The sequence below is a fragment of the Chelmon rostratus genome, chromosome 18 (assembly GCF_017976325.1).
Source record: "Chelmon rostratus isolate fCheRos1 chromosome 18, fCheRos1.pri, whole genome shotgun sequence".
Taxonomy (NCBI): domain Eukaryota; kingdom Metazoa; phylum Chordata; class Actinopteri; order Chaetodontiformes; family Chaetodontidae; genus Chelmon; species Chelmon rostratus.
Genome location: NC_055675.1, coordinates 21,020,849 through 21,033,804, shown reverse-complemented (window position 1 = coordinate 21,033,804; position 12,956 = coordinate 21,020,849). Strand labels below are relative to the sequence as shown.

The window sequence follows — 12,956 nt, the reverse complement described above, 5'->3', positions numbered from 1 at the left end:
TCACAATCCCACTGACTGTCAGCGCCCCCGAACGTGTTAAAGTCCTGTACCTCCAAAATTTGTTATAGCACATTAAAATTGCCAGATTCAGTATAGCGCCCCCAAAATCTGTTATTAGTCACTGGTCAAATGTTCTTATACGGCCCTGAAAATGTGTTATAACGCCCCCAAAGTCCCACACATGGTATTGCAGTCAATGAGTAGCACCATCATCTCATTTGTTAAAGCACCACATCAGCACTGCTGTCAGCCTTATAATTTGTAAGAGCATTTTTTGGCTCTTTGATTAAACCAGAATATTTTTAGTTGAATTATGACAGGCGCCCCCTGGTGGCCGAGGGGGCCTCTGAAGCCTCTCAGCTTGCATGTCTCTGACCGGCTGCGCTTGTTTTCAGTTAAACTTCACGTAAGTGTTGACAAACCATCAGGTGAGATTCTTTTAGGCTGGCTTGTCACAGGGACCTTCTTGTTGTGGTTTTCAGCACCGTCCAATCAGAAGTGTGTCATCTTACTCAGCAGATTCCTGAGTGCTGATCAGTTGGATTTTATTTCTGAGTAGATAGAAAGAGCTGCAGCTCATCTGGTTAAATTGTCAAATGATCTGTGGTGGGTGTGGACAGATAGTGAACAGGCCCGGGGCGGTCTCCTTCTACACGCTGACTTAAATTAAAACAGACAACACAGAAGAATCCACCCAAGATGGAAATTACAGGTATTTACCAAATTAAACATTCCTGTTCTGGAAGTTTTAATGTTTTTGTGTACAGAAGCAGCAAAGTTATAACAGAATGTGATTATTTACATGTGGACAGAGCGTGTTTAACACTTGATTTCATTCTGTGAGACAGTCACAGTCTCAGTTGATTTCTTAGCAAATGTCGCCCCCTAGTGATGTGAAACTGAACATTCACACAGGACACATTCACCGGCTTGCATGGTGGAGATGTGCAGCTTCCTGCTTTGTACAATTATGAAACTTGAACTTAAAGTGATATTTAAAAAGATTACATGTTTAGCACAGAATGCATGCTTCGTAAAAAGACCAAAAATATTGCACTAATTGCTAAATACACACTAAAATCTCAATAAAGTAACTTTTTTATACTGAAGTCTTGTGTGACAAACAAATTGCATTAATTGTATTTACAGATTTACTTAACCATCATTTCCTACCTTAACCTCAAGTACTGCACTTCAGGACAAATCTGAGGCATACTGGAGTATTTGTTGTATATACTTTTTACTCGATTACATTTATTTGACAGGTGTTTTAATTGGAAGAAATACTCCAAATGAGGTCTTGATGTTCTTGATTATTTCAAATGTCCAACCACAGATTCAATAAAAGTGGTCCTGTTTTTTTTTTTTGCTTTCATATTGCATTAATCCGTAACCTTGTTGGTGCTCAGAGCACAGAAATACACTCCATAGATCAACCGTGTTCCATGTGACAGTGTATCTACTGTATTTAAAACACAGTATGCAAACAAAGTGATCAGAGAAAAGACCCATCCACTGGTTTTGGTCATGAGAAGAATGTTTTATTGATCCTCAAGTCATCAGAGACAGTACAAGAAATAAATATTGATCCCATGAACATTAAACAGCATCACACCATGACAGGAAACCCGCAGCCCAGTACACACAGCAGATTATCATCTTTTTACACACTAAAGAGCTGCTGGCAGGTTTTTTAAAGGAAGGTAAACAGCTGCAGAGGCTGAGTTATTCTTTCTTCTGAGGGAACGCTGCCTTCACCACTTCATACACAACATACCCAGTTCCTGAAAGGAAAACAAGTCTGCTTAGTTGGACATGACACTGAACACTTAGATTGAGATTGCAGATTAAACAAATTATACAGACTTTCTCAAACCCCTTGCTGATCACAAAGGAGCAATTTTTCATCACAATCTAAAAACCATAGTCTTCAGGGTGAGAAATGATACTTACTGGAGCAGCGTTTCTGTGATCTGGTAACTACCTTTTTTTCTTGCTGGGAAAATCTCTTCAAGTCCAACATATCTAAATCATTCCGGTCATAATGTCCGGCGAAAATAATCCCTGAATTAGATGTGAAATCTTCCATCTGTTTTCCACCATCCCTTCTCTGATGTCAGTGAAGTGTGTTTTACAATTATAAAAAATTACTGTTTCTGTAAATGGGGTCTGGTGGCTTTTTAGAGGACAAAATAGTGGCTGCTACTAGTTAAACTTCCTCTTTAACAAAAAGGTCTACCTCTGTAAGGAGCCTTTCCATAATGTAGTCAGACATGTAGAATAACAATCTGAGCCTGTCAGTGGCAAAAACACTTTCAGTGGACAGAAAATGAACTTGCATAAACACATGGAGGGATGACAATGGGTTCCATTGGCACAGACATTTGACCAGAATTTCTCCCGTTTGCCCAGGACACTGAAATCTGCAAGGACACGACTGATTGGGAGATGCAGTCCAGCGAGCTCCTCAGAGCAAAGTGAATGGTTGTCAGGCTACCAAAAGCAAAACTAGCCAAAACTGAAATCCAGAGCTGTCGCAGAGTAACTTAATTTGTCTATTTGTCTCTAGTTTATATCACAGTACCGTAAATGTTCCGTAAATTCAATTAAAGACATTGTTTAAAATATTAATTTGTGGTATATACTGTCATATCACCCAGCCCTACTTGGGTGTATTTTCATTGGCCAACTGCTGTACTGACTTTCAAACTGAGTAATTTTTGTGAAGTGAAGTTTTTAGTTGAGATAAACACTCATTCATTGGCAGCTGAACTGTGGGTTTTTGGCAGCGGTCTGGGAGCATTTGCTAGTTAAGCATCGACATTTCAGAGAAATTATAAGTAGCAATTCTGCAGAAAAGAATCTGATGAGTTTTAAGCAGAGAAGAAATTTCTCACCCAGGACAGTGAGGACCATCGTTGTTCTGTACAACAGAGCATCAGATGTGCCTCCTTTTAGATGAATCGGCATATCATTATCCTCCTGCAGAAGAGAAACATGATGAAAAACTGGACAACAAATAACACTGAACACACACACACTGTACTTTACTGTGACTCAATGCCACATTCACTGTCCTGCTGCCCCAAATACTCACGAGAGCACCAAATGTGGATTAATCCACTAATGACAATACTCTCCCCCATAAATGCACTATTGGTCTCTAAGGAACCCGATTTTATATAATCTGAGGCTACAGATTGGCAGCTGGTTACATAATCTAGAAGTTCTTCATTGCAACACCAGCAGTGATGACATCTGACAGCATTAGAAACTCTAATCTATATCCCAGCTTTGCCTAGCTTTTACCTGTTGTCCAGCAGAAGTTTGGATCTTCAAAGAATGTTTTAAGGATCACGCAGGCTGTATGACCAGAACGACACTGAAATGTTTGCTTTTCTCTTCTGATTCCGTGAATGTGCATTGACATAGTTTGCTAACCACTGTCAGATCCAACGCTTACTGGTACAGTCGTTGGAAACTTTAGCACGATGGTTTTATCCTTGGGCAAACATTCAGGGCTGACAGAGGACAACCGCAAGATCATAAAACACCTTTGGAGATGTAGCCTGCTGCTGGGCAACAGATTAAAAATTACATACACATACGTAAATACATATGTTTGGCATAGTTAATACTATGTGACTACGCTATTTGTAAGGATGTGTTCCAGTACCGATATATGATAAGGCAAATGTATGCAAAATCACATATATAATGATCAACTTTCATTCGCTATTTTTGTTGTTCCTTAATTACAGATTGTAGCTAAACAATAATTTACTTGGACAATAACATATCACATCACCACAGTAAACTGTGAGATATTAATGACAACAGTGAATTATCGCACAGGGCCCAAATGGGGGTCGAGGCTTCAAAGAGGTGCCTACCTGAGTTACTACTAATGATTATTTATAATGATGTCAATAGTCTTTGCACAGGTGTCACAGTGGATCACACAGTACTTGGTCCTACAGTCAAATATATGGGAAGATTTTGGCTACTGTTGGCCCAGAACTGAACCACTGACACTATAATGGCGGTGGCAGAATGAATTACACGTTAACAACACAGATGTGTTTATTTAAGCAGTTTCTTGTCGTTTTACCTGAAACAACTTCTGTTTCTGTGGGACTTTGTTTTCGACCTGCCGGCGGGCAGAGCTGGAGATGGTCCGCCGCGCCACCTGCTGGAGCGCCTGGAAGCGACAAGAAAGCAGCAAAGTCATCACGCACAGGAGAAGACTGATGATATACTGAACTCACTATTAACAAGCTTGGTGTTTGATCATATCTGAATAAAATATAAGTGACTAGAGGCGAGAAAAACGCTCGAAAGACTAGCACGGAAGCTAAGCTAATGCTAACTCTTCCGGCGGCATCCTAACGCTAAGTTACCTGGCTATGACCCCTAGCTAACAGTTTGTAGCTAATGCAGCCGCTGCTGGCTTTTCGTCGCAGATTTCTAGACCATACATTTGTCTACTCCGTTACATAACCGTTTCACAAGATAAACACAAAGTTTCAGCGAAAAACAGACTTACAAATATATGTCTGTACATCTTCACTACACGTCTTGAGTCGCCACTGTCGGACAAGGACACCGAGAAACGCTTCCGTTTTCGTCTTCTTCTTCACAGATAATAACGGCAGACTGTGTTTATCCAGCGCGCTCTGCTGCCCCCCACAGTATTTCACAGGAACTCATCTCTGACACTTGCAGCTTGCATTCTCCAGTACATTTTCTCGAAAATAGGTGGCTTAATGTTTTTCTTACACGGATATCACAACATCGATAAGATCCCTGTCATACTTTATGCCTTTTACAAACATGTTTTTTATCCTTGGTATTTATTCATAAGCATAACTGGCTCTGCATGTCTTGTGAACAGTCTTTAAAATGCTTATCTTGCTGCTCTTGCTGCCGTTATGCCGTCTAGTTGTGTTCTGTCTCTAATTTTTAACCATCAGCTCATTGGTTTCATCTCACCAAGTGACTGCAGCTGAACATTAACCAGCTGGCTAACAGTGGCATATTTACACCTATGCTGATTAATGAGCAAACCATGGAACAATCAAACATGGCAGTCCGAGAAACCTGCTTCAATTTAAATGACAAATTTATTCTTTAAAGCAAAAATACAACACAGATGGAGTACAAAAAAAGTCAAATCTAGTGCTTCTGTTAATTGCAGGTAACAATTTCTCTTGGTGAAATGTATTAAAATAAATAAATTTGTACACAGCACATTTCAACATGCAGCGTGTATGTTAAGAGCTAAGACAAAGGCAGGATTTGGGTGTAAACTACTTGTGTGTATTAGAGTCACTCTTGGGCTGAATGACAAGCACGTTAACATTTAATCACATGTACTGAACCATACTGAGTTACTGTTCTATCATGCTGTATTGATATTCTATCATTATTGCATGTAAATGGCACTGATTGAAGCAACAACACTATGTTTATTCTTCTGGATTAGATTTACACACTCACAGCTTCCAGCTCCTCAAACCAAGTCAGCAACCTTTAAACTTTAAGACTCAAAACCCCTGAGGTCCACCGTGCAAATACTGGCTTTCCAATGCAACATTTCTTCAGTTAAATACATAAAAACTAAACATTAAACTGTAAAGTGCCCAGCTCCAGACATTTTGTGTTCCCTCTGACTCGGAACTTGCTCGACACGTTTTAAGTGCGACGACTCGGTAAAAGCGTGACCTTAGATTGAAAGTGGGCTGATGTTAGAGACGAGGCACAAAGAGGAGCCGCTCGGGCAGCTCAATGATCACATCAACATTGCTGCTAACCAGCATGCAACTCAGGACGTCACGTTAACAGCACTCCAGCTCACCTTCACTGCATCTGCTCAGAGATCCTACAGGGGCCTGGAAAGTCAGGGCCAAACTTTTCAGATATTCCAGGGCTGATTTTTCTTTTCTGGTTGGTTTAACTTGATGAAGCTGATAGCAACTGACAGCATGACTGCAGTTTTGTAAACATCCCTCCGGTGTTTGCTTGACAGTGAAGCGATCCCTGCAGCAAATTTATATTTTCATTACAGATTAATCTGATTATTTTCTTAATTAATCCTTTGGTCCATTAATGTCAGAAAATTACAGAAGGCGAGAAAGACAGTGCTTGCAGTCTTTAAAGGAAAATCTTTCATCTCGTCAGCAGGTGTCAGCGCATTTGACTACACACAACATCCCACTGAATTAGCTACAGCATGAGTTTGTAGATAAAGGTCTGGGGTCACAGTCAGCAGGTGTCTGTGGGCAGGTATGTGGAAATGCTGTGGGGGTCACTATGTGCAGTAGGAAGGCAAACCTCTGCCATCATAAAAGGCTTTTTTTCTTGAGCAGCTGCTGGCTGAGAAAAGCCGTTTCCTCTTGATAACTGATCTCGTTATCTCAAGAAATCGGCCTTTTGTTTTCTTGAGAACAAGATAAATGAAGCCGATGAAACGAACTTTGTTACCACAAGATAATGAAATAATTCCCTCCACTCAATAATGGCATTAAAAAAAACAATTGCAAGCACAGCTGTTCAGGGCTTCCAATGACAATAGAGGCCAAATTCATGTCTCCAGACGCCTTTTACATGAATGATCTGAGCAACAATCCAAAATCCAAAGATTTTCAATTCGCTATCATGAAAGACAAAGAAATCACCAAATTTCTCCCAGCTGGGGATTAATGAATTGATCTTACTTTAAATATTCACATCTGAGAAGCTGGAAGCAGAGAATTTAGAGCATCTTTCTTTAAAGCCACTGATTATTCTCTGAATGTAGACATGGCATCAGAGTGTTTTACAGGCTAGTGTTCTGTGGAACGGAAACTCCTCCTCGAGGACTCTGTGTCCTCGCAGTCTTGGTCCGAGCAAAGCACTGCAGTCATTTTTCACAGTTTCTGTCAGATTCCCAAACTAATCCAGACATGGAACTTATCTTTTTAAATCTCCATTACCATTTCCAGACCTGAATAGGAGCTCTGAGTGCATTTTGGATTCTAAAGGGCACTGATCACATGACACATCAGTCTGATGCCATACCAGGGAAGAAAACCTGTTAGAGGCTGTTAGACGTCGACTCTGGCTGCAAATGTTTGGCTAATTTTCCATTCAGTTTGGCAAATAATCAGCCGCCGTCCAGCGACTTTAAACACTGCTGAATAGGTTACAGTGGCTTCAGTGAGTATTACAGGCTTGGCCTCAGGTTGACAGATGTGTCACAGGATCAGAGTACACTGCAGCAGAGGTGAGCAGGAGGGCAGCTGCCGTCTCAGTTAGAAATGTCGGCGCTGTTGTTGCGGTTGCCGCATTTGTGGTGGATGATCAGCAGGACGACGCCCAGGAAGAAGCAGACGGAGCCCACGGTGATGTAGGCGATGCCCAGGAACGGGTTCTTGCCTCCCATCCAGGAGATGGTGCTCAGGATCATCCGCTTCCTGCCCTCGAAGCTGCGGACAGGATAATCTGGGTTCAACTGGTTAAAGACGGACCAGTAAGCAGACTGGTTAACACATCAAAAAAAGACCTCAAAGAACCACAAGCCCTTTTTTTCCCTTTTCCTAAATCCTATAAAAATTCCAATAATTTAAGACTTAACACTGTGTGAAAGCGGTTTAGACAAAGGCACCTGATCATGTGACCGTCTGTGCTTGTTCATGGTTGGTGAGCAGCAGCTAAAGGCTGACTCAAGAAGCTGCTCTCTGATTGGCTGCTCATGTCGCCTTAAGGACATGAACATCAAACCAGGAAGCATCCATACTGGTAAGTTTTTCTGTGGTTCTAAGACATCAAAAGCAAAATCATTATAATTATAACACTATTAGACAACTTGTCTTAATAACCATACACTGTCATGACTAATAACGTCACAGTCTTAAGGGTTTTAACCAGCACTCAACCTGTAGAGCAGAACTCATGACCAGTGTATTTGCAAATCATCTTCTCTGGAGCTGATCAGGATTTATTGGTACTGTTGCCTTTCACATTAAGGATACTGTAGACCACCTCCAGAGTGTAGTTTCCTCGCGGCAGAGTTGGAACCATGTTGCTCGTCTTATTGATGATGCGGTAGAGTTTGCGGAAGGTCGGCAGGGCGGCGGTTCTCATCCACACGATGAAGTCCTCGTTGACAAAGCCGTTGTTCTCTGGGACGGTGTCCAGCTCGTAGACTGGCCGGCGCCAGTTCACCGGCTTCGTTGTACCTGGAATTGTGAATAGTGAAAATCTGATGTTTCTGCAAGCTAACTGAATGAAAACGTACTGAGAAGTGACTGAAAAAGGTTCAGTAAATCCCTGAAACAGCTGCTCACTGTAGTTTTCAGCGAACGTTACTCAAACAGGAGAAAATAACACATTTGTTAGGGACTATTCTCAGCGGTGGATTAAGCCACATTTGGTGCTATAGAGAGTATTTGGGGCAGCATGACGGTGTGTGCTGAAATTAAAACAGAAATAAATAGAGGAATAATAAATATCAGGGTTTAGATACAGAGAAAAAACTTGCTAGAGGCTCACTGGCTAATACACAAATCAAGCAGCAGGTTTGGTGACCCCAAAAAAAGCTGCTGCTGATACCTTGGAACACAGCGGTGAGGTTTGGGTTGTTGACTCCAGGGTTCCTGAACTTCACATGCTTGTCAGTCCACCAGGCGATGCCTGTAGTCGTCAGAGGAATCTGGATCTTTGTGCCGTTGGGATCATTGTAAAACAGCTCCAACGTATCTGCCATAAAAGGAAAAGCTGGTTGGTTAGAAATAATCATTCAAATCCTACAGATAATCTGTGTCTGGTCAACAGAGCAGGAAACTGGCCCACCATTGAACATGCTGTTGGCGATGGCTCCACACGGTGCAATTGGCTTGTTGTCATGGTTAGCGTACGGCTCACACTCCTTACTGGGTTTCTGTGAGTGACAAGGAGACTAAAGAAAAACAGCACCACACGCTGGCAGCATTTACAGCTGCAACAGATATGTTTCTGTACAAAAACGAACAAAAACACCCCCAATTTATCAGCCTAAACTGAAAAAACAAAAGAAGTGAGCTGCCCCAAATAAGCAATGTCATGTCGGCTTGTTTTTTTATGTGTACAGTCACACTACAAACGGGAGAGTCGACGCGTAAAGTCAACACAGTCCTGAATTACCTGCTATGACAAACAGGCAAAGTGGTAAAATGGCCAGAGGACACATGAGAAAACTGAGCTTTGACACTAATTGGGTTTGTGCTTTCGACAGAAGAAGGCAACTTTCCAACAGATGAAGACTGAAACTGAACAAATGTATGTGGACACCTAAAACAAATAACCATATTCTTAATTAACCAGTTTCTTGTAGGTCTGCGGTTAGTCCTGAAAAACTGCTGCTGAAGCCTGGCTGCTCCCTGCAACCTTCAGTGAATCAAGACATGTCGAGGGTGCTGCAAAGCTAAAGACTGCCAGAGCAGCACACGTGACAGAGGCGGATGCGTTTGTTAATTTAATATGATGCATCAAATTCACTCTTTGCACAGCTCTGCATCAAGAGGTGAGTGTCTCCTCTGTCACCAGCACTGAGTGAATCTTTTGAATGAAGAGCATCAGACTGACAGGCTGGTTCTGCGTGCACTGACGTGTACCTAATAAACCGGCTTCACAGTGTGATAATGCATTTTGTCATATGTTACTGGAGATGTCGAAGTCATACCATGAGGGATTCCAGGTCTCCATTCAGCTGGCTGTCATCTCTTGACTTGACGTAGCGACGGTGATTTTGGTAGAAGTTGGAGAGCCCGTAATACATGAAGACGCTGCTCTGTTGATTGAGACAAATTGTTCAAATTGGCTGCAGGAATATTCATGGAAAGTCTTCTGAAGGTTTAAGCATGTAACACATTTCACTCACTTCGTATGGCTGCTCCAGGAAGAAGGGTATTGTGCAGGTACAAGGCCTTGTGCTGTTCCAGCTGAAGTTCTGGGAGCAGTTGAAGCAGGGACTGGACATGTCAACTCCTGTGTAATCAACCTGGAAGCAGAAAAAAGCAAACTATATCAATACAGGACTTTTCACAACAGTAGCTACAATGGGCTTTACGCCAGAGCAAGAAGACAAAATGAAAACAAAGACACAAAGTGCACAAATCACAACACCCAGAAGACCAAGAAAAGGAAAACATGCTTTAAAATGTTTTTTTTTTTTTAAAACATAATGCAATAGTCACAATGGCAGATTACACTGTTTGTTCTGTGTGGTCGAGACAAATAATCAGTATTTTTGAGGAACAGTAGCAAAGAGGAACAATAAATGCAAACAAGAACTCATCCCATCATGTCCTTAAATCCCCATGAACTGTTCTGTCCTGTAAAAGAGCTTCCAGCCAAACTCCATTCGAAAATCGGCCAATTTAGCGCTTTATCTAAAAATCAGACACACTGTCGTGGTTAAGTCGGCAAATCTTTCATCAACCAGACATTTTTGTAGAGTTAAAAGTCTTTTAAAGTTTAACATGCTTCACGCGTTAGTAACGTGCCGTGGAGGAAGATTATGGGAATACCAAACTGGTGTGAAATGTCAGACTAAATTGAACAATTTTTGGGAGGAATTCGGCGTGAGTGGTCCGAGTGTACAAGCCAGCTGTATAGGCAACATTTACATTATATTGTGTCGCTGTGTCATTGTGTTAAATAACTATTAATTACATGGTTAATCCAGATGTCGTACTGTTCCTGTCCTGACATGCCATGCAGCGTTACGTTACCTCAAACTCCTTGATGTTGTTGGACGTTACATACAGGCCGATGCCGATGGGGATGAATATGAGTCCGATGATGAAGAAGGCAGGGAGCACAGTGCCCGCGGTGAGGATGGGCTGCCAAGCGGGCAGTCTCTGCTGTTTGAACGCGGTGTTTTCGGGCTTCTTGCTCCGCAGGGTCCCGCCACCAGGCCCGGACACGGTGATATGTCCATCCTCGTCTTTGGCGTTGTAGCTAGAGGCCATCATGATTGCTGCTCGAATTGCTAAATTGTTAGCGTTAGCGTTAGCTACGCAACGGTGAAAGCTCCACCACTGTCACTAACTTGGAAAGACAGCAGACTTGAAGCCTCACTGGTGCGCTGACATATGACGACTTTTGTCTTAAATTGCCCAATTATGCTGTCATTTGTTTTGGTTGCTTAATGATTTAATCCATCACTTTATTGACCAAACGGCTAGCTGGAGAGCTAGCAGCGGTAGCTCCTCCAGGAAGTTTACAAACAACGTGAACGTTTATGAGCGTAACGCACGTGACGTCAATAATAGAGTACAGTGTGATTGGCTGGCCCTGACACGCCCACGGCAATCTTAACCAATCTCACTCCTCGTGTCTAAACCTGACTAGCCCAACCAATGAAGGCAAAGAGTACTAGCCAATCAGCGTGAGAGTAGAGCGGTCATAACTGAAACCCGTTATGTTTGCAGTGCTGCTGCCTTCAAATGCTGTAGAAAATATCGGAAATTATTCATTACATTACATTGATCCATCAAAGGTAATGTAAGGGATATTTAGAGGACACGTACACCTTTCTGATAATCAATAATGTAGGTGACATGTAATTCTTCAATATTTAATTTTAAACAACTACATTTTTAAAATATGCACTAAAATTTGCTGTCACACATCTTTCTCGTCAATAATTAAAGGATGGAACAATTGCTCACAAAAACTGCGAATGAAGTCTTTAATTTCAATGCTGATGGAAGTTTATTTTTATGAGACAATCCACTGTTGGACAGATAAAAGTACATGTGGTCATTATTTATTCGGTGCCTGCCTCCATCAACAACAACAGGTCATTCGCCATGCATTATCATGTCTGTGTGATGTCAGGAAACGTTGTTGTTTTTATAGTGTATTTTTCTAAAGAAGAAAACAAAACAGATTTTTTTTTAATGTTTATTATACCATGAAATAAGCTTTAAACCAACATGCCACTGATTTACCTGCACTATTTTCCATGGCCAACACTTAAATAACTGATCAACTTTCAAAACACAATTTTTAAAATCCAGCATAAACCCACATTTCTGCTGTATGACAAACTGTCTGTCTAGGACCAAATTACCACATTTAAACAAACTACAGGCTCAAGAGTTAAAATACTTCAATGCCAGAATAATTGCAATTACAATTTATTAGGTATCCAATTAGGATACCTAAAGAAAAAAAAAACATACTATAAGCTATCATATATTCTCCCTGCTAGGTAAAATGGGGGCCCTTCCACCACCACGCTGTCTGTATAAAGCTTATCATTTCAAACTGAAGCCTTGTTTGCACCATTCAACAAGATGTAAGAGGAACGCCACTGTTGCTGTAATCGAAAGGGAAGTGGTAAAGAGGTGCTTCACTGTTTCAGCCAGTTTTATGAGAGAGTGGAGTCTGCCATCAGATATCTTCAGGTTTCTTCTTAAAAACATCAGAGATTTCAGCTCAGCATCGGCTGTTCACTGAGGCGACGTTCAGCAGCTCACCTGCAGGGGGAAAATTACAACTCAAGTGTGTCCTTGAAGGCCACGTTATAGTCTTATTTTGGCTCAACAATCACATGTATTTTCTTCCTGCTTAAAACTTTGGCTAGCTTGGCTTAGCAAACAGTTTTCTACTCAGCACTTATAAACAGAAAAAACACACACCCCTGACATGTTATTACCATATCAAATTGTTATGGCTGACATGTTCCACATCCAGTAAACTCAGTCTAAGTTTCTTTGATATAAGAATCTGGTGTTTTCCTCTATTTTATTTCATTGTAAACTCAATATGTTTGGGTTTTGGACAGTTATAAGTCATTGAAAGATGTCACCTTGTGCTACGGGAAGTTGAACATTTTATGGATTAAATAATGAATGAATTCCTTGTAGAACAAATCACCAGATGACTCAACAATGAAAATAATCGTCAGTTGTAACCCAAGAATCTCA

The 12,956-nt window shown here is 41.3% G+C and overlaps 3 protein-coding genes across 3 annotated transcripts in view; all 3 read right to left on the bottom strand.

Annotated features, from left to right (window-relative positions):
- Positions 1-1,519: 1,519 nt before the first annotated feature.
- Positions 1,520-4,632, bottom strand: LOC121622008 (cytochrome c oxidase subunit 7A2, mitochondrial). Its single transcript, XM_041958776.1, has 4 exons — positions 4,547-4,632; positions 4,112-4,201; positions 2,898-2,982; positions 1,520-1,784 (listed from the first exon to the last, which is right to left on the bottom strand). Exons 1-4 carry the CDS (start codon positions 4,562-4,564, stop codon positions 1,726-1,728), a joined length of 252 nt encoding a protein of 83 aa, XP_041814710.1. The 5' UTR covers positions 4,565-4,632; the 3' UTR covers positions 1,520-1,725.
- A 475-nt stretch (positions 4,633-5,107) lies between these two features.
- LOC121621751 (cell cycle control protein 50A-like) lies at positions 5,108-11,238 on the bottom strand. The gene is made up of 7 exons (XM_041958356.1): positions 10,752-11,238; positions 9,899-10,018; positions 9,701-9,808; positions 8,833-8,920; positions 8,593-8,739; positions 8,013-8,219; positions 5,108-7,482 (listed from the first exon to the last, which is right to left on the bottom strand). The coding sequence occupies exons 1-7, from the start codon at positions 10,992-10,994 to the stop codon at positions 7,289-7,291; spliced, it is 1,107 nt and encodes a 368-aa protein (XP_041814290.1). The 5' UTR covers positions 10,995-11,238; the 3' UTR covers positions 5,108-7,288.
- Positions 11,239-12,233: 995 nt separating this feature from the next.
- LOC121621803 (filamin-A-interacting protein 1) overlaps positions 12,234-12,956 on the bottom strand; it is a 36,413-nt gene continuing 35,690 nt past the window's right edge. The window contains exon 7 of the mRNA XM_041958438.1: positions 12,234-12,506. Within this exon, the coding sequence (XP_041814372.1) occupies positions 12,466-12,506 (41 nt within the window). The 3' untranslated portion in view covers positions 12,234-12,465. The remainder of the gene's footprint in view (positions 12,507-12,956) is intronic.

Bases quoted from the DNA above. Each gene is read 5' to 3' on its own strand.
- LOC121622008 (XM_041958776.1), bottom strand. The intron at 2,983-4,111 runs GTAAAACGACAA...TCTCTTCTGCAG, and splicing joins AGAAACAGAAGTTGTTTCAG to GAGGATAATGATATGCCGAT. The intron at 1,785-2,897 runs GTGAGAAATTTC...TTTTCCTTTCAG, and splicing joins GATGGTCCTCACTGTCCTGG to GAACTGGGTATGTTGTGTAT.
- LOC121621751 (XM_041958356.1), bottom strand. From the start codon at position 10,994: ATGATGGCCTCTAGCTACAACGCCAAAGACGAGGATGGACATATCACC. The intron at 10,019-10,751 runs GTAACGTAACGC...TTCTGCTTCCAG, and splicing joins ACAACATCAAGGAGTTTGAG to GTTGATTACACAGGAGTTGA. The intron at 7,483-8,012 runs GTATCCTTAATG...AGTTGAACCCAG, and splicing joins CACTCTGGAGGTGGTCTACA to ATTATCCTGTCCGCAGCTTC.